Raw genomic sequence first — 20,097 nt, 5'->3', positions numbered from 1 at the left:
TTTCTCCGGTAACCACCAATCACGGCTCACCTGTTTTCTGACTTTTTTCATATGCTGTTCACAAGCTGAGCCGTGATTGGTTGTTATCTGATGTCATTTTCAGTCTACAGCAAGTGACAAAATGGCCGCCCCCCTGAGATGAACAACGTGAACACATTATTAATCAGAATACTGTTTAGACTAGTGGGGCTGCATAATACAAATTATTGTAAGGATTTATTTATTTTTTAACAATGTGCATTAAAACAACACTGAGGAAATGTTCATAACTCTTCTGATGAAACATTGACTTACAACTAATTGAATGGTACAGTTGTAGTGGCCTAATGGAATCTGTATTGGTTTTACTGGCACTAAGCAACTTTGAGGAGGGTGGCAGGAACCCTTCCACACAAAATTTTACTAACGTGATGACCGCTTTACAGTATACACCACGAACCGCCTTTCGTTACAAAGATGGAAGTTGATTTGAACTTCTATGTTCAATTACTGCTGTCATGGCAGAAGCTGCAAAACAAACAAAGAAATGAAAATACAAAAAAATGGGAAAATAAATAAAAGCCCAACTTTCACCCGCTGGAGTGAACGACGTAAAATGTGCTCTTCTTTCAGGCAAAACACTACCACTTTCATCCACATGGGGCCGCCACAATCAATGAAAGCTGTACAATTCTTAGTGGAGCTTTAATTGAGCTTCAGTAAAACAATAGTGAGGGGAAATAAAACAAAAGCACAGTTGTGTTACATATTTAATAGAAAATGACACACATACATTCATTAGTGACAAGAGTAATGTTATAAATGGATAATAAATAAACAATGAATAGTTGGTGCCAAGAGCAGAAGAATTAGTGGCTCCCAACTAAACTGTCAAAACGACCACCAGGTGTGTCAATATATCAATACAGTTTGTTATTGTGCATTACAGGATCATTTTACAGTCATTGGTCTTTGAACTCATCACAGCAGAAGAAAACAAGGCAACGAGTGGTGATGGGGGAAACGCATGGGACAAGACACTGTAGGCAATTTGTATTTGATTAACATGTGAAATCCCCCCCCCCTAACTCTGGTCTCAAATTAAAAATCAAAGCATACTACAGATTAAGAGTATGAAGTTATTTCTTTTACTATTGCAATGGTCTCTTCACTCCGTTACAGAGAACTGAATGCGACCCTAGTGAGGAGGGTAAGTGGTTCGGAAAATGGATGGATGGATGGAATGAATGAATCCTACCTGTGTATTCGAAAGATCTGGTTGATGTAAGTGATTACATCTATATGACATTTTTCCCTCTGGTCACATCTGGACCAATACATTCCAATAAATAAAATAAAACTGCTACGTAATCCATGTATCATTATAGAAAATATTTTTGATACTAAAAACAACACACAAAAACCACAAAACTATTGATACACATTTATTCCTGACCTTTAAATTGAACTTAAATTTACATTAAAAAACAAATAAAATAATCAGTCCCTTTCTTATTATTTGACTGCTAATTGAAAATGGAAACAACGACTGATACATTGATTCTAAGCGACTCTTTAAGAGTTGTTTTAAATGTCAATCTTACCTCCTCCTGTAAGAGAAAGACCAAGTGATGGTGAAAGTCTCACTGGACCTGTGTCCATCCATCTTACCTCTTCTACATTCCTCCCACCATCACAGCTTTCTTCTGCTGTACAGTAAGTATGTCAACCTGCTCAGTGTGTGCGTGTAACAAAGTGTTCTCTGAAGTCATCACAATTCATCCCGCGCACTCCAGTTTTCCAGCTCAGACTGTAGTACATCAGAGTTCTGTGCCTCGAGACTTAGTTCCACCTGTTCCTGGGTTTTCCTGGACTTGGCTCTGTCCCAGTCGGTCCTGGTTGTCTCATTGTTCCAGACGACTGAGGTCTCCGTGTCACTGATGTAGCCCGAGTCTCCTGTGTAGTGAGTCGGATACACCAGAAGCGGCTCTGCGGAGAACGCGCGCAGGTTCCGATCCTCAAAGTGTTCCATGTAGTCTAAACTAAAGCGGGGAAAGATGACATCACAAGCAGATTTAGAATGTTTCCAAGGGACACGCCTACAAAGAAAATGAGGGGACACTAGAAAAATAAGGGCTTGAGTCTGACCATTTGTGCCAACACAAAGAGTGCACTGCATTAATCTTGGTCAGGTTGACGTCGTTTGGCATGAATTAAGAGAATTCCCTTACAGGGTAAGTGGAGTTGTCACGTTTTTTAAGAGAAAGCATTACGGGAAGAAAACACAAAGCGAAAGACGAAAGGGAAACTTGCTTATTGGGCTGAGAAAAATTTAATTGTAATTTTTTATATATTTTTTTTTAAATCTTGTACTCACCAAAAACACCCAATATACTGTATATTATACTGTAAGTAAACTGCAGCATTTACAATAAAAATAATAAAAAATAATTAAAACAATTAACACCGTAAAAACGAATGAAAACTAACTACATTATAAAAAAAGTGTAAATCTATACTGAAAAATACAAGCTGATATATATATATATATATATATATATATATATATATATATATATATATATATGTGCATAATACTATACTATACTACACCATACTATGTGATGAAATGAAATTCCTTTAATCACGATACAATTTTTCAATCGGCAAAACGTCGGCCATACCCTCCTCGATTGCAAAACAATCAAATAACTACAAAGAAGTAATTCTCTCAAATGCTAAAATAATACAGTAAAAAAGATGCTAAATATAAAACAATGAGGGCCACCACTGAAAAAACGCTTAATGTGGGACCCTGTCTTTGGAGGAGGTTTAAAAAAAATAAAAATAAATGAAGAAGGACGGTACTCACACAGGATGTTTGTCAAACATGACAGGAAGGAACTCGTCAACAGGAAGCATCTTTTTCAGAGGCTCAACCTTGAGGAGCTTTTTGGCTCCCTGCAAGGAGAGCATGTAGCCTAAAGTCCAGTATGAGTAGTCAGCCTCCACCAGATTGTGAACATTGGGTACCGACTTCTCTGGATGATCCACCTGCATTCGCTTGCGTCCAATATAACTGCATGAGCAAGGGAAAGGAGACAATGGTATTATAGTAGCTCTTCAAATTTCATAAAAAATGTTTAGATGTAAAATAATGTTCTTATTATTTTTGTGCTGTCTATGAATGTGAAAAGAGATCACAGTGACTTTAATGTCTGGTCACTGGTGTCGAGGAAACGGCGGATGACAGATGGAAGGATTTCTTTGTATGAGGGAGAAATAATCCTCTCTATTTTTAACACTGACTTTTCATTGCATTGACTCACATGAGATCCCAGTCAAGCTTGTGCGTCGTCACCTCCTGCAGCAACGCCTGCAGACGACGTTTAAAGAACACCTCAAAGCGCAGGTCGTCCTCAATGACCAAGGACGTGCGCAGGCCGCGATCCACTATCTGCACGCACACAATTTTGACACATTGCTTGTATTTTTATTATTATAGTCACAACAGGAATGGCTATGTTTATATGAATTGAACTTGGGGAGATCGCTGTATGCTACAAACAAGGTATCAAAATTCAATGATTTATTTTTTTTTTTTTCCATTCGGTGTACCTGAAACCTGCATAAACTGTCACTAAATTGGATTCAATGTTTACCCAAATTTGAAGGCATTCATAAAAACAAAAGCACATATTTTTCACACCTGCTGATGCAAGGTGTTGTAATAACTCTTACACGATCGTGTGTAACGACAAAACCCTCACCTCCTTCCAGATGTTGTAATGAGAGAGGAAACAACCAAGTTCACCCTTGGTGAGAGGTCGACCGTGATATGGGTCTTTGTAGCCCGGCAGCATTTTAATCCCCATGGACTCTATGTCACTCTTGTTCAGGGCCCTGATGAGCACAGAAGAGATAAACGAGATTAGCAAGAGGAATAATACATCATATGGATGACATTGTTGTACGACCTCACTGGCAAAAACATTAGGTACCCTAAATAGAAGCAATTTACTTTAAAAAAAATTATATATATATATATATATATATATATATATATATATATATATATATATATATATGTATGACTTAAGTACGACAATAATAAGCCATATGGTAAATAATATCTATCTTATATTGTTATATTATTATCTTTGCATAACTTGCATTCATACACAGACTAATATTGTACGTTAGGGGTGTGCTACTTTTCTTTTCTTTTTTTTTATTGATACAGGAATATATCATTGAACGTTTCCCGGCGTGTCTCTGAAAGCTCCTCCTTGCTATGCAGTAACACATTTCGACCAGGCATGGCGCTAGCGGAAAACTGGAAGCGCTGCTAACGTTAGAAGAAGAATTTTTTTTTGCCATCCATCATAGTAAAAGTATTATTTACTAGGAGTGTCAAAATGAGTGCGTTAATATTGAGTTAATTTAAAGTTCCCTTAATGACACTAATTTTTTTAATGCGCAATTAATGACCACAACTTTCTTGGAAAGCCTGTACTGGAGGAATTCCAGTCGCAATGCAGCAGACACGTCCATGTCAATATTTTGCAGTAATAAATTGAATAATAATGCATATATTTGTGGAGACTAGGGTCAAGTTGTATTTTACAATTTTAAAAATGTGCAGAATTTCACAAGTTAAAGATTAGATAGCTTTTATTATAAAAAGAAAAATGTCACTAATGTCTTACAAACGTAATTATGCCATCTAGTGGCAGCAAAAATGAACTCAACACAAATCAATATCACACTTGTTCTTTACAGTACAGTACATCTTTTTAATTTTAAAACTCAATTTTATGAATTATTATGAAATTACTTTATCAATGACTAAAAAGATGCAGCCTTATTTCTAGTAGTTTTACATTTGTTTCCAACTTCCATGTTAACAAGACTATGAATTTTATTTTACATTTAGAACCGATATGAAATTTGCCATCAATCGTGAGTTAACTATTGAAGTCATGCGATTAACTATGATTAAAAACTGTAATCGCCTGACACCCCTATTATTTACATATGACTTTTTTTCATAAAAATGTATGTAAAATAATGGTTATGTATCGCGATATGTTTCGTATAATGACCCCGGTATTATGATACTCATTGTATCGTGAGGTTGTTGACAATAACCGGACTTACTGTAAATAAAGATCTTACATTCCAAATTCATGTAATCATAATTTAACCCCTTCAGATGATTGCAGCGGACATGACATATTTGCGTGTCTAAACCAATACAAACGCATCATTTGGATGTCAACACTTCTGGTTCATGACTGGATCCTAGCTAACCAATCATAATCACAATTAGATTTGCATGATGTTAATGTTAAAAATGTTACATATTAGCTTGGTTACACGTTACAGCCATACTATCTTGACGTCCATGATTAAAATTAAAAACATGAGATAACCTCCGGAAAAATTTTTTTTTATGTTGTTCTTATGTGGGAAAAGAGTTGGGGGAAAGAATATCCAGCAATAAAAATGCTGGTCTGAAGGGGTTGATTCTGGCACATGCTAAGCCCCGCCCCCTTGACACAATACCATATGCATTCTACAGGCGACGAAACGTACTTGCCATCCACAGCAGCAATAACTTTACAGCTGAGCTCCATCTCGTGTAAGGTTGTCAGCATGCGCTCGCGCCGGTCAGCTCTCCGCACCAGATTGATCATGAACACCTGCGTGCACACAAACACATAAGCTCAGAAAATGTGCCGGGTGTGTTTATATGAGCGAGTGAGAAGGACAAGACTGCACCTCATCAAAGCCAATCTTGTTTGGCTGTTTGGGAGGAAGCGTGAGGAAGCGGGAATATTCCAGCGGAGGATTTTTCACTTTGAAAGAAGATGGCATACGGTTACAAAGAGAATGCGCAATGAATCACAGGCTACCAAAAATGGAGCCAAAGGCTTCATGCAAGGATATGTTTTATCATTTTTCACAGCTTGTTTGTGTTCCTTCCTCTGTGGATGATTACATGTCATGTGGCATACAAAAGATAATGACTACAGACCACTTTGGTTACCAAAATATTTTTCAGTAGGAGTAACAACTGAATCAAAAACACTCACTGGGTGCTCTGATGACCTCCATAGCGACAGAGCAGACATGCTTTTTGTTGTGCATAATGCATAATTTAGTATTTTCTATAACTGTCTGCCAAGGTTTGAATGTGGAGAAAAAGGCTGACTATAGAACTATTTTAGTAGTAGTAAAAGCAGTGAAATAAAACCCGCTTTATTGCGCTATACAATATATTGCGTTGCCTTCATTTATGCGCAATCTTGTTTTACACTTTGAAACCAAACTCACCCATGATCTCAAGATGAGTGTGCAAGAAGCTCTCCGCTTCATCCAACAAACTAGCGTGGGAACGCACGGGCACCGGAAAGTATCCGTAGGTTTCTTTGTTGCACACGTACATCTGAACATCTGACGTCACAAGATGACAGGCAATGCAAAAAAATCACACGTGTAACATTTCAAAACGATTTCATCCAACACACCTGCCATGCGAGCAGAGTAGGCAAAGGCGATGACATCGTCAAGGGGCCAGCTGTACTCCGGGTGTGGCGGGTAAAAAGCCAACTGCCGAGAGGCTTCCTTCCGTAAGTCCACCAAGTACGTGGAGTGCACCATCGGGACGGCAAAACAGCCAAGACGCTCCTGCTTCCTGATTGGTATGTAGGCTGGCGTGCGCTTGTAGTAGCCCTGCCAAGATGGTTGCCAACAATGCAAAGAAATGGTTTCTAAAAGCACATTTGATTACACGGATTAACTCATTCTCTGCCATTGACGGCTATAGACGTCAAAAATTCATTAGAACTATTTCTATTAGCTTGACATTTTTTCCCACTTTTGTTAACAAGAGTATGAAAACCTATTTAAAAAAATATTTATTATTTTTAATAATCTTTTCAAAAAAAAAAAAAAGATTATTAAAAAAAAATTTATTAAAAATTAAGGGCATCAGGCGATTAAAATGTGTTAGCGTAATTAATCGCATGACTTCACTAGTTAACTCAGGATTAATCACAAATTTTATATCTGTTTTACATGTACAAAAAACAATTTTAGGCTTTCATGCTCTTGTTAACAAAAATGGGGAAAAAAATAATAGAAATACAGGGTGTCCATAAAGTCTCTTTACCATTTCAAAAATTTATTAAAAATCCAATTGATTAGATATTTTATTCAGATTTGTTCTATTGTATTTAGCGTTTATTAAAGTTTTTTTTACCTATTTTAATACACTTCTACATGGGCACCATTAGTTGCACGAAGCACATCAATCATTTCTTCCATACTTAGTTCTGTAGTTTTGCTGAGTCTGCCTATCCGATTTTGTTTCAATAAACCATGAGACACATTGCGCCTTCTCTTGAGGGTGATAAAAAACTTTAATAAACACTGAATACAATAGAACAAATTTGAATAAAATATCTAATCAATTGCATTTTTAATAATTTTTTTAAATGGTATAGAAACTTTATGGAAATTAAATTTTGACGTCTATTGCTGTCAATGGCAGTGAATGAGTTTAAATATTAAAGATTCTGTTATTGGTTTGAATGCTGAGAGGCACGATCAGAATTACAATTCCTACATTTTTGTCGATGGCCAACATAATTTCCTCTGCTGCAGCTGAACATCTGCTTCGGAACTACCGAGGAGATTCCTGTGTTTGGAATTCAGACTCACGGCCAGTGTCGAAGCATTTCTCCTTCCGGACTGCATGACTTATTTATGTGCAGATGTGTCTGTCTTAAGTCACATTTATACTGTAAAAAAAAAGGCTGGCTAGTAGTGTGTGAAATCACCTCAAAAGGAAATGGCAATATACTGCACATACAGCATTTGCATGCTGTGTCTGATACATTTTGATACACATAGAAAATCCCCCCAAAAAATCTTATTTCCGCTTTCCCCCACAAAGTATTGCTTGAACCAAGAGGAACAGTTCTTACGGTGGAGTGCAAAAGTTATGTTTTTGTAATGTTAAAATATTAAAAGCCATGTTTTGGTAATGTTAAAAAATGAGAATGAGAAAAATAATTTAAAAAAATTTCCACCATTAAAAAAACATAACTGGATCAACTCAATTAATTTTTTAAATCCTATAAAGAGAAGGAAAAATAAATTGAGATAATGCAGTTGCAAAAGTGTACACATCCTCTTATAACTGGCATGTGGCTTTTTTTTTTTTTTTTAAAGTTGCAATATGGAACTTTTTTTCAAAAAATAACTTTAAATAAGCTTTTTATTTGACCATTTATGACTGAAATGCCTTCTAATTAGTAGATTCACACCTTGGCTGTTCACAATGGGGAGTCCTGCAAGCCTCTGGCCAATAGTTTTCAGACTGGAATTGGGTTAGAATTTCCCGCGCCCTGTCTCCGCATGTGAAGTAATTTGCGTGGCGTGTATGTGAAGAACGGTATGTGCAGTTTCATTTTTTGTCAGCAGGTGGCAGTAGCGATTCGAAATGGAATATTCTACGTTCAGTAGCTTTAAATTCATGTTAAATGGAGTCAACCCATACTGGTGTCTACAAATGCTGTCTACACGTCCTGGTCATTATTTTTTACATTTTAGTGCATGTTTGTTTAAAGCTTGAATTTGGGGAAAAAAAACCTGTTTGGTGTCATCTTAAGGTTAAACACTGAGATAAACACAATTTGGCTGTTTGTCCTCTCATTACATGAGACGATAGGTACTACGTCACTTGACGTATATAGTTATGGTGTTTTATTTCTTTATGTATTTATTTTTTGGTGATGAGCAGTGTTGTGTTTTTGCAAAGGTACCTTATGGAATTATGGCCAAAACTTTTAAACTTGCTTTCACTGGGCCACAGAAAATCTCTCAAACACACGTAGGAAAATGTGTTTTTATGTATCATTTTTATATATCACAAATTTGACATTTGAATAGGGGTGTGTAGACTTGTTATATCCACTGTAGATACTGTCATTAATGCTGAATTTAAACTGAAATAACACTAGTACTTTTGATAAATAAAATCCCCCCTATTCCACCCTCCCAAAAAAGATAGATAATTTTAAAAAAAAGAAGAAGAAGAAAAAGAAGACATATATACCAATACAGCATTTTAACTTTAAACTGCATGAAATGAATGGCAATTTTCTATTCACCTAATTTGTCATTTTTAGACCTTGATTGTAAAATGGCCACAAGAGGGTAATCAATACCGGTGTTGTTGGACACCGTCACAAGTATCGATAATTTGAAACAGCGATACCTGGTATCAGTACTTGCTCATTCAATTTTTAAGTAACTGATGCAAACCTAGATTACACAGAAGGCATACAAAATTAAATCCACTGTAAATATGCTACATTATTAGCTTGTTGATTATCAAATAAGAAAAATGATTGCCAATAGCGACCTAAGTGGTATGGAACTTTCAATACTTGGATTCTTTAATACATAATTTAATAATGTATTTAAATTAGGTGTGTCAAAATTAGTGCGTTCATTTTGAGTTAATTTAAAGTTCCTTTAACGCCACTAATTGTTTTAACGCGCGATTAATGACCGCCCCTTACTTGGAAAGCCTTGCTGGGGGAATGCAAATCACAACGAAGCAGACACGTCCACGTCAAAATTTAGCAGTAATAAATTTAATAATAATGCATAGTTTTGTGGAGAATGGAGTGAAGTTGTATTTTACAATTTTAAATATGTGCAAAATTTCTCAAGTTACTTCATGTTAAAGATTAGAGAGATCTTAATATGAAAAGAAAAAATGCACTGAGCTGTCACTAACGTCTTACGAATGCAATTATGCCATCTAGTGGCAGAAAAATTGTGTTTGTTATTTACAGTACATCTTTTTTAATTTTAACTAAATTTTATGAATTATTACGAAATTACTGTATCAATGACTAAAAGATGCAGCTATATTTTTATTAGCATTTTTTTCACTTCATGTTAACAAGAGTGTGAAAACAAAAAAAATATTTTATTATACATTTGATTGTACATTTAGAACAGATATACAAAATTTTAATTAATCGTGAGTTAACTATTGAATTCATGTGATTAATTACAGTTAAAAAAAATATATATCACCTGACACCTCTAATTTGAATGTTATTTCACTGTACCCAGCGAATATTAACGTCGTTCATATGTGAAGGACATGTAAAGTGGGTGTAATGTAATGTACTGGCTGACAAATGGCCATCAACAATACCTGCGAAGTCATGCCGCACCAGAAGTTGGAATATGCAGCTCTGGACTCCATCATTGGGGCAACAATGGTCTTATTTTCTCTCATCAGTTTCCACAACACATCTGGGTTGGTGAGGAGGTTGTCACAGTCGGCCAGCTGTCAGCAAAGAAAAGAGCTTTGGTGAAAAGACGCTATTCTGCTTGCTACTGGATCTTCTGTGACTCCTTAAACAACAATTGAACTGGCAGCAAACGCGTCTGGCGGGGAACCATGTCCAATATGCAAGGAGCTCTTCCAGAAAAATAATGTGCATTTCAACACAGGCAACCATAGCAACAGGATGTAAGCTTTATCATCCTCTGCCAAACATCTCCATTAAAATGTCAAAAACAAAGCGGGTGAATAAAACATGTCTAAATACAATGCGACTCATGTTTCACAGGGACAAGCCGTGGGTGTCTGACCATTTCGATCGATTTTTGCAAATAACAGAAAGCAACACATTTAGTATTTCTACATTAAAATGTGAACTGCTTCAATTATTTTTCATACAATTTCATATCAGTCCATCTGTTTATCCTCAATGCAAGATAACAAAATCAGCTATATCAAGATGTTGTTTGACTGACAACATACCAGGAGGTAGTCAGCCCAGACCTCACGGGCTGTGTCCAACGCCCCCTGGCGAAGCTTCATCACGTGTTCATAACGAAGATTATTCCAGTGTTTGGGCCCCACCTCGTCCTCAAAAGCACTAAGGTGGGCACGGTTGACAGCGGTGTTAGAACCTTAAACACAGTGCTTGGGTCGGCCCCTCACTCACCCTCATTCACACGCACAAAATTACCTGGATCCATCATCTGGTCTCCACTCCACATAGTGATAGTCATTCTGCACCTTGATGAGCCACTCTCGCAGGACGGCCGTAGTGTTATCTATGTTGTGATCTGTCGCCACCCTGTGGCGAGAGGAGGGATAGACACACTTTTTCAGTGACGGGCACACAAAACACTCCAAAGGGATGCACTGATTAAATATATTGGAACAGCAGAGGTGCTGATGCCTAATTAAAATGTCTCCTTATAAAATATGGACTTCATAAAAAGGATTCTACGGTGATATAATTTGGCTGCACTGGTTCAATGACTGAATCTGGAGCACCGTATCAATCACAGGAGTGTAATATAATCACCTCATTAGTCAGGCAAGCAAAAGCCCGGAGCGCCACTATTGTTTTCTGTCCTGCTCCATCTATTCTAGTGTATATCTGTACATATTAGTTTGATAGTGGAATGTAGGCTTTTAAAAAGACAAAATGACTCAATACTAAAACAATGGCACCAATTTAAAAGGGAATTATTGATTTGTATCATAATAACAGGATGATAGTTTTTCGGGCTCTGAAGCTTCTTCTTTTTTTTTTCTACAGGATAGCTCTGTACCATCAATGTGAGCTGTAGCACACAGACAAAGACTGAGGGTCCACGCGGCTACGAAACAAATCTTTTCAGATTAATGGGCAGGGGCAAAGGGGTGACACATGGAATGTGTAGGTATGAGGGGAAAATGGTTTCACACCCTCCGGCATCATGTAGCCGTTGACGGACGACGTGCCGCAGGTGCTTATTTTAACATCTGTGCGATGTTCTCACATTCAAGTGCCGTTTCGGCGCTTGAATGTGAGAACATCACAGCACAGCCATTCGTGTTCTCATGCTCTCTCTAATGTGTACATCCCTTTCCTTGTACCATCCAAACAGCAATGGAACAGATCAAGTATAGCACATCTGCACAATCTAATGAGATCCAACCAGGGCTGCAAAAACATTTTTCTTTTTGTTACACTAGATTTGGCATTCAATTGAGCAAATGCAAATGTCAGCCTGATTTTCCACTTACAAAAAAACAAACTCTAGATGCACTACTTTAATTATAATGTCCAGTGAAAACTCAACTTAACGACTAATTGGGGATAGGGGGTCAACCGTTTTTTCATGGCCTAAAAATACCAAGTGCAATACTAAATTATTGTAAATAAATATGCTTTTTTTTTTTTTAATCTTATCCTACGTGTCTATTGGATGCTAAGCTAATGTCCATGTTTTCCATTACCTTTGATGGGAAAGTTGCCCCTGCCAACATGGCCGCCACATATATGAAACAACAGCAGCACAATAAGTACCCACCCATCAAGTTACTTGATTGCTAAAAACTAACAATTTTTTTTAATTTATTTATCAAAAATTTTAATTTATGTTATCATCCTATCTATTATTATAGTGTTAAGAAATGCTAGTGTTGGGTTGTTTATCACTCAGACATGATAAATGTAAACAAACTATGGCCTGATTTTTTTCCCCCATTGATGGGAATCTAATCTGCACAACCTATCACGCCACAAAGTATGTTTGAAGTAGGGGTGTGCCAAAAAAATCGATTCTCATAAGAATCGCGATACTCATTTAGTACGACTCAGAATCCATTTTAAATGTCCCAAAATCGATTTTATTTAAATTATTTTATACTGTCTTCCCTTTGTTTGTGTGTGCCCTTATTGGGAGCGCTGTTCATGTTGTACCCGATTTGGCCACTTAGGGGCAGTGTGGTTTCATGCAGTCTGTTACACTATTAAGTTGTAGCCACATTAGAGAGTAGAAGGAAAAAGTCACAATCAAGTTATTCCAATAAAAATTGTTTTTTTGCAGCGTAGAGCCGTTCCTTTGAGTGATAAAAGTGCCGCGAGTAGCGCACTAATTAGCATTAGCGAGTCAGACTGGAGTAGATCATTACAATTCCTTGAACATCTATAAATTGAAGCAAAAATCATTGTCAATCAAATAATTTTGAATCAAAAATCTTTCTTAATCAAAAATTGATTCCGAATCGAATTGCACAACCAAAAATCGGAATCGAATCGAATCGTGAGACATTCAAAGATTCCCACCTTTAGTTTGAAGTATGCTTGTATGCTTGCCAGTTAGCAATCCCTCTGTTCATCCCTCACACTGCACCCGTTATAGCCGGTCATATTTTATGTAGAGCTGAACGATTTAACGTTATTGTAGCATCATCTTTTGGCAGAATCCTTGTACCTCCAAAAATCCAAATTTTTTAGGGGACCCCAAAAACGGCATGTTTGTTCAACCAAAAACATTGCATCATCAAACAAAGCAAGCCACTGCAACGCTCTATATTGGTCAATAAATTGTCAAAATAACACCCACACGTATGGACTGACCAATAGTATAGATTTGTGAAATAATTCTAAATTTATCTAATTTTGAGGTTTCAGTTCTACGCTAGCGATATAAACATTCACAATACTGATTGTATGTTGGTAGTATGTCAACTAAAGCCAGCCAATGACAAACTGCCAAGTGCGGGAGCAAGTAGTGAGACACACACAGGGAATTTAGGCAGAAAGTTAAGAAGCGTACAGGACACAATTCAACGGATTCAGTGGCAAAAAAAAAATCATTCATCATTATTTGGAGGAAAAACAAAGATAGACTGAATTAGAGCTTTGGTTTTGTGCTACTCGTACTCACTGCTCATGCTCAGAAGCTAGCCAGCACAACAATGTTATGCGACAACACCTTAAACAAACTGTGTTTTTAGTGCACTGAGCAACATGGTAACTCGTGAGAGCTCATTTCAGATATTAGTAAGCTAGTGTCTGTCAAAGAATCTATAGATGTTGCATTGTTGCAGGGTTTCCCCCAGAAAAAATAAATGTGAGTCACGAAGCATCAGTGCCTTAAGTGTCCCAATTTAACATTCTTAACTCATTCACTGCCATCGACGGCTATAGACGTCAAAGATAGATTTTAACTGGACTGGTAGCGAATAAGTTATATTGTTACAAAAATGCTGTAGAATGTGACTGTCTTCCTTTTGGAAAAAGTGTGAACAAAAAAGCTACAAAAAGCGCTAGAAAGTGCAAAACTAAAGTCAAAAGTTGTTTAGAGGAAGTTTTTTTTTCCCAAAAATGTAGACTGAATTCAGAATTTGTACTTCTTTAGGGACATTAAAATCTTTGGAAAGAGAGGAATAATGTTATTGCATGTCAAAATGAAGTTTGTCGCTAATATATAAACTGTTTAAATAGCAACAAAAACAGACCTAAATAATTGGAAAGATCTGAGGTGGGGGAGAACATAAACCTTAAGGAAGGTTATTCTCTATCCTGCAAGTCCATGCAGCACACGCCTCCACCATAAAAATCAACATGCATGTGTTTATATGAAGCGGCGTGCCAGGGTGCTTCGTCTTACATTGTCAGCTTGCGCTGCAGGTATCGACAGGTGGCTGGGGCCACTGAGTTTATGTTTTGAAACTTTCTAGGTATTCTAACGGAGGACGCAGAAAAAGAGCTGTGCTCAAGCTGCCACATGGATAAACGAATCCGAAATTTTTGGCTAAAATCCAAGGAAACAGAATGAACACATGCTGCTTTTATACTAAATTCAACATTCAAAAGGAGACAGCCCTCCCACGAGATTGAACAATATGTTTACTTATGTCTATATTTAGCTCGAAGGTTCTCAATTATTCTCACCAAACTTAAGTCTGCTTGACACTGTTGATGCGCCATTGCTTTGCTAAAACACTTGGGGTGCCAAAATATAATCTTACCTGTCAAATATATGCAGAAGAAAAGATTAGTTTAATCTCCAAAAATGCAGGTCTACTGGCATATGATCAAAACAAGAGGAAGTAAGATAATACAAGTCTGGAAGGCTGGGACTGGATAAAATGGGGGGGGGGGGGCATACTGGGATCAGTGGTAAGAAGTAACCAAGTACGGAGGAAGTATCTATACTTAACTTCAGTACTTTTTTTCCATTCATTTTAATTTTTTATTTTTGTTTCAGGCAATAACAAGCACAGTCAGTTGCAGGTTCCACAAGGAAAGAAAAAAACAACAAGATGAGAGAGAGAGAGAGAGAGAGAGAGAGAGAAGCAACAACAACAAAAAGATAAAGTCCAATTCTGCCTGAAAGGGAGCGCGAAGAAGAAAATGTATTTAATCCCACCCCCATCTTCCATTCAAAATTCCAACCTACTCTGCTACTTAACTCATTCACTGCCATTGACAGCTATAGACGTCAAAAATGAATTTGAACTATTAGTTCCACATTTTTCACCACTTTTGTTAACAAGAGTATGAAAACCTAGAAAAAAAATGTATTGTACATTTAGAACAGATATAAAATTTGTGATTAATCTTGGAGTTAACTAGTGAAGTCATGTGATTAATTACAATTAATAATTGTAACCGCCTGATGCCCCTAATAAAAAAAAGAAAAATAAATTATTATAAAAAAATTAGGGGCGTCAGACGATTTATTTTTTTAATTGTAATTAATCACCAATTTTATTTTTGTTATAAATGCACAATTAAAAAAAAATCTAGGTTTTCATACTCTTGTTAAGAAAAGTAGAAAAAAAATTGAAACTAATATAGTTCAAATTAAATTTTTTACGTCTATAGCCGTCAATGGCAATGAATGAGTTAACTTTAAGACTCAATAAGACTCATTTTACTCCCTACATTTGAAAACAGATATCTGTACTTTCTAGTCCTTACGTTGCCAAGAAAGGCTCATTACTTCAAAATCTTAGGATAACGACATGGGTCAAAAAGTAAATATAGAGAGGTAAAGTTAACAAGGTTGGGATCTTATCTGATTGAGATATTGGGGGTTTATAGACCCTTTTCCTGTTTATTAATAAAGATGACATAATCAGGATGTGTGTGTGTGCATTGTTGGAGCAGAAAGGACAGCAAGGTTCGTTAACATGTACACAAACTGACTATAAACGATCCTGAAAATTACTTAAAAAAAACGTTGTTGGATGGAAAGCAACAACATTACAGAGTGGAAGGAAGATGTTACAAAGTGTCCCGATATTTATCTTTATTTAGTGTAGAAACCTAGTGTTTACACTCAAGATGGAACTGCAAGCCTACATGTGTTTAGATGCTTACAAATATATGGTGTGTGGTCACTGGCCATGTAGAGACCATACAGCATCGTTATTTAGATTCATGTATTTTACGAGCGGAAGTTTTGCCAAGACAAGGAGGACACGAAACAGGAATGTAACGTAGGATAAGTAACGTAGCCAGCTAGCCAGCTAGTTTGTTCTGTTGCTTGTCATATAAAAGGGAACTAAGAATCGGATCAAATTGTTGTGATGATAATGTCAGAAACGGCAGATAAATGCTTACTCAGCATTTCAAGACTCAGGGATAAAGTTGAACCAAATGGCCACCATAACTTACCAGATATGAAATGAGTAAATGTAAATGTAGTCAACTACAATCGTACTTTGTGGTGAATGTGAATTGTATCTTGTGAAACAATGTGACAGCCTAAAAACCACCAGCTGGCATTCTCAAAAAATCTCTAGCTAACCCGGAAAAAAAAAACTGAACTACTTAAGTAATGTTTTTTTTCTCCAATTGACATTATTAGCTAGTTTAGCATCCTTTGTTAGCAGTTTATATTGTCAGCAAAGCTAATTGCAATTCCGAGCTTACACCACAAGTCAAAATGGAGGTCTAATGCTGCATTCGAGGACAAGAGGAAGATGGGAATTCGGACTTTTCTGACTTCAAACCAGGAAGTGTGCACAGGAACGGCCACTGACAAGTAAAAATAAAAAATAAAAATTAACAAGTGGCAGGTATGTGCTGCTTTGAAGACCCCCTTTTTTTTCTTATCACTCAGTCCCTTAGACCCCAATATTAGATTTGGCAGAGACATCTTTTGTTGAATATAATTCTTTATATATATATATATATATATATATATATATATATATATATATGTACAAGTTTCCTCCTGTAAACATCATTAAGCATTTAATTTATACATGTACTTAAGGCAATTTGTAAAATGTCTGAAGTCCTCTTGTTTATGTTTAACTAATTAAAACATCATAAATCATGCTGTTTCTATTACGTACCGTCTCAAATGTTCTCCAATTTTGATACTGTAAATGTATAGGATCGTATGCCGAGAAACGTTTTTTTGGGAGGAGCAATATGGCGTCTTGGCGTGTCGGCTATCAAGTCATATATTCACCCTGCCTTCACGTGCTACTTGGACACTCCTAATTACGACATGAGGGGGCGGTCACGTGCAATTTTCTACTCGACATGTGGTATTTACCATAATTTCAATACCACATGAAGGCAGCATCAGATCATTGGGAACGCCACATTGAACTTGAAGAGCCGAGTTGCAAAGTCAGTAAAAAAAAAAAAGTAGCCCGATCTCCAGCTTCAATCTGACATCATTCGACAATAGGGACACAGACTGGAAATGGCAAAACATAATTTACATAATTATTATTATAACAAATTATGACATTAATTCAGTTTTTCAAAGTAAGTAACTTCACGTAACCCAACATGATTTGGACTGACTACATTAACCAGAACAACAAACAACTGATCTTAATCAGCCATCTTTGTTGTTTGCCTCGAACGCTTTGAGGTCGTTAGTGAGACAATCCAAGTGGGATCAACCTGATTTCACACATTCCTCGAATGCAGCATCAAGTCAATGAAAGGAAGCTCTCCATTTGTTGAAAAGCATAGGATTTGGGTGGTTGTAATTTGATTTGTGAGCATTATCTTTTATTTAAATAATGCGGTGAAATTTTGTTTGACTACTATTGCAATCTGCCTGCTGTGTATGCTAGTCGCAGGCAAAAGCAATACAAATACGCCCCCCAAATGGCCAGATGTTCAAAATTGTCAATAGGAACTCATATTATCGACGTTAGCAAGCTTTTCAACAACAAGCGACTTACGCAACATTTTTTTTTCTTCTTCTTAGCATGAGCACTATTTAAGTTAATAAAATAAAGAAAATTTTTGTTTTTGTAGATAATTGACCGTAAAAAGCTTATTTTTTAAACTTTTTTTTAAGTACCTTTGAGAGTACTGTACTGTAATTTAGTTTTCTACAGTTTTTTTTATTATTTCTTTACTTGCATACAGGAGTTCAATCAATACAACTTTTACCAAGGACGTTCATATTAAACAAGTATCTGGATCTGGGCTTTTACTTGAGTACAGAGTGTGAGAACTTCTACCACCTGTGACTGGAATACAAGGAAATAAATCTTGTCAAGCTTTTGTGCTAGGGCTGTGGAGTGCAGAAGAGTAAGGCGGTGTTTCCAATCGAGTCTAAAGATGTGGCAGGAAAAGAGGGGCAGGGACATAAGGGGGGGAATGAGAGAAGATCCCAAACTGAATGGAACTTTTCACAGACATAACTCGAGTAGTGCAACGGGCCCTGACTACTCCTTTCCCGTGCATCTCTCCAAGATGATTCTCTCTTCGGTTTAGAAAATACATGCATAATATAATGCACCCAAAAGATTAACAGATGTGATATACTGGAAAGATTTAGACTAAAAGAAGGATGTCTACTAACAGAACGCTGGTTAAGAACACAGGCGATTTGATAAACTCTTCATCAGATTTCACTTTCAATTTCTATCAAGATAAGTCTGTTATAATGTTATAATAATTGTGACTTTACAGCAGCGACACTCACCACAAAGCTATGCGATCCTTCGGGTAGCGGAAGCGCTCCAAGGCTCCAAGGAAGAGCGGCAAAGAGTGCGCAGAGTTGCGGCAGATAAGAGCGACAACCACCCGTGGGGCGAGGAGAGGGGACTCGGGGCTCCAGCGCTCCTCGGGGAAGTAGCCCCAGCTCAGGCCCGAAAAGTGGACGAACAGCAGGGCGGATAGCAGCGAGGCGATGCGGGGCATGGCAGGGAAAGACGCGTTTTGGTGGTGCGGCCGACAGATGAGGAGACACGTATGGCTCGAGCAAAGAGGTTAGGTGCGTCCTGCTGTTGTGTTATGCCGATAGTATCGACATGGCGGAGGGGTGGGCTGAGTTAAAGGGGACGATTCAAGTTGTCCCACTAGTGCTCCGCCTTCCGAAGAAGTTGTCTTTCTGCTTTTGGTAACACAACAGAACCCACATGAGACTTTCACTATTATATTGATAACAATATTTTAGCAAACATTTCTGTCTGTGCCGTAGATGGCCATGGCTCATTCTTTGCTGAGACGCCTATATGTACCTTTCCCTTTAAGCATAGCCAACGGGTGTCTGGCAGGAAATAGAGAGAACTTATTGTGGGCGTGCCCTGATGCTCATCCACACGGTTACCGTTTTCTTTACATTACTTTAAAAAACTGTTTTCTTTACTTTACATTACTGGAGCCCAGGGACTGCTGCTTGTTGCATCATCTTAGAAAATTTAATAGAAAATTGCCCTTAATTTGAATAAAAAAATACTACATTGAATTAATTAATTAGTTTATTTATTTATTTATTTATTTATTTTGAACATGTACATACAAGAGTAAAAAAATAAAATAAATTATTATTTTTTTAAAAATCAACGACACAAAGCATTTATACATGTTCAGAAAAAGAGTAGGAAGAAGTATAAACTTTTTCAGCTTAGCCAAATCGATAAATAAATTAATAATTATTTTATCCGGGGGGGAAAAAACTTGAGTAAAAGAAGGAAATGGTGTTTGAATGATATCAATATTTCAAGAATCAATGGTGATATGACATTTGGTTTTAAATACTTCAAAAAGCAGGCACGGATGTTTTTGTGAAGTTTAATGGTTGGAGTGCGCATCTCTCCACAGAAGACAATTCAATACAGTTTTTGATAGCCTACATGGGGTGCAAAACATTTCAAGGACGGTCTGATTTAAAAGTAGAATGATTCGATTAGACTCGGTGGAATCATGATTCAATCCACATGCTTAGTGAGAGAGAGGATGATGCAATTACTTTTTGGTTGTCATAAATTGGAATGAACTTGGCAGGACTGTAAAT

The 20,097-nt window shown here is 37.0% G+C and overlaps 1 protein-coding gene across 1 annotated transcript; it reads right to left on the bottom strand.

Annotated features, from left to right (window-relative positions):
• Window positions 1–736: 736 nt before the first annotated feature.
• LOC144055691 (procollagen galactosyltransferase 1-like) lies at window positions 737–19,279 on the bottom strand. The gene is made up of 12 exons (XM_077571910.1): window positions 18,784–19,279; window positions 11,052–11,162; window positions 10,841–10,958; window positions 10,226–10,360; window positions 6,513–6,717; window positions 6,319–6,438; window positions 5,764–5,840; window positions 5,578–5,684; window positions 3,750–3,882; window positions 3,309–3,436; window positions 2,852–3,058; window positions 737–2,021 (listed from the first exon to the last, which is right to left on the bottom strand). The coding sequence occupies exons 1-12, from the start codon at window positions 18,999–19,001 to the stop codon at window positions 1,751–1,753; spliced, it is 1,830 nt and encodes a 609-aa protein (XP_077428036.1). The 5' UTR covers window positions 19,002–19,279; the 3' UTR covers window positions 737–1,750.
• Between the last annotated feature and the right edge of the window lie 818 nt (window positions 19,280–20,097).

This window comes from Vanacampus margaritifer, chromosome 7, assembly GCF_051991255.1.
Source record: "Vanacampus margaritifer isolate UIUO_Vmar chromosome 7, RoL_Vmar_1.0, whole genome shotgun sequence".
In the NCBI taxonomy this organism is placed as follows: Eukaryota; Metazoa; Chordata; class Actinopteri; order Syngnathiformes; family Syngnathidae; genus Vanacampus; species Vanacampus margaritifer.
Note: the sequence above shows the minus strand (reverse complement) of the source record. Positions and strands in the feature narration are given on the sequence as shown.

What these genes read in the sequence shown, in the direction of transcription:
- LOC144055691 (XM_077571910.1), bottom strand. Translation starts at nt 19,001, where the DNA reads ATGCCCCGCATCGCCTCGCTGCTATCCGCCCTGCTGTTCGTCCACTTT. An exon ending in AGACCAGATGATGGATCCAG is followed by an intron (nt 10,959 to 11,051) that starts GTAATTTTGTGC and finishes TGCCCACCTTAG; the next exon opens with TGCTTTTGAGGACGAGGTGG. An exon ending in ATTGCTGCTGTGGATGGCAA is followed by an intron (nt 3,883 to 5,577) that starts GTACGTTTCGTC and finishes TGTGCTCATCAG; the next exon opens with GGCCCTGAACAAGAGTGACA.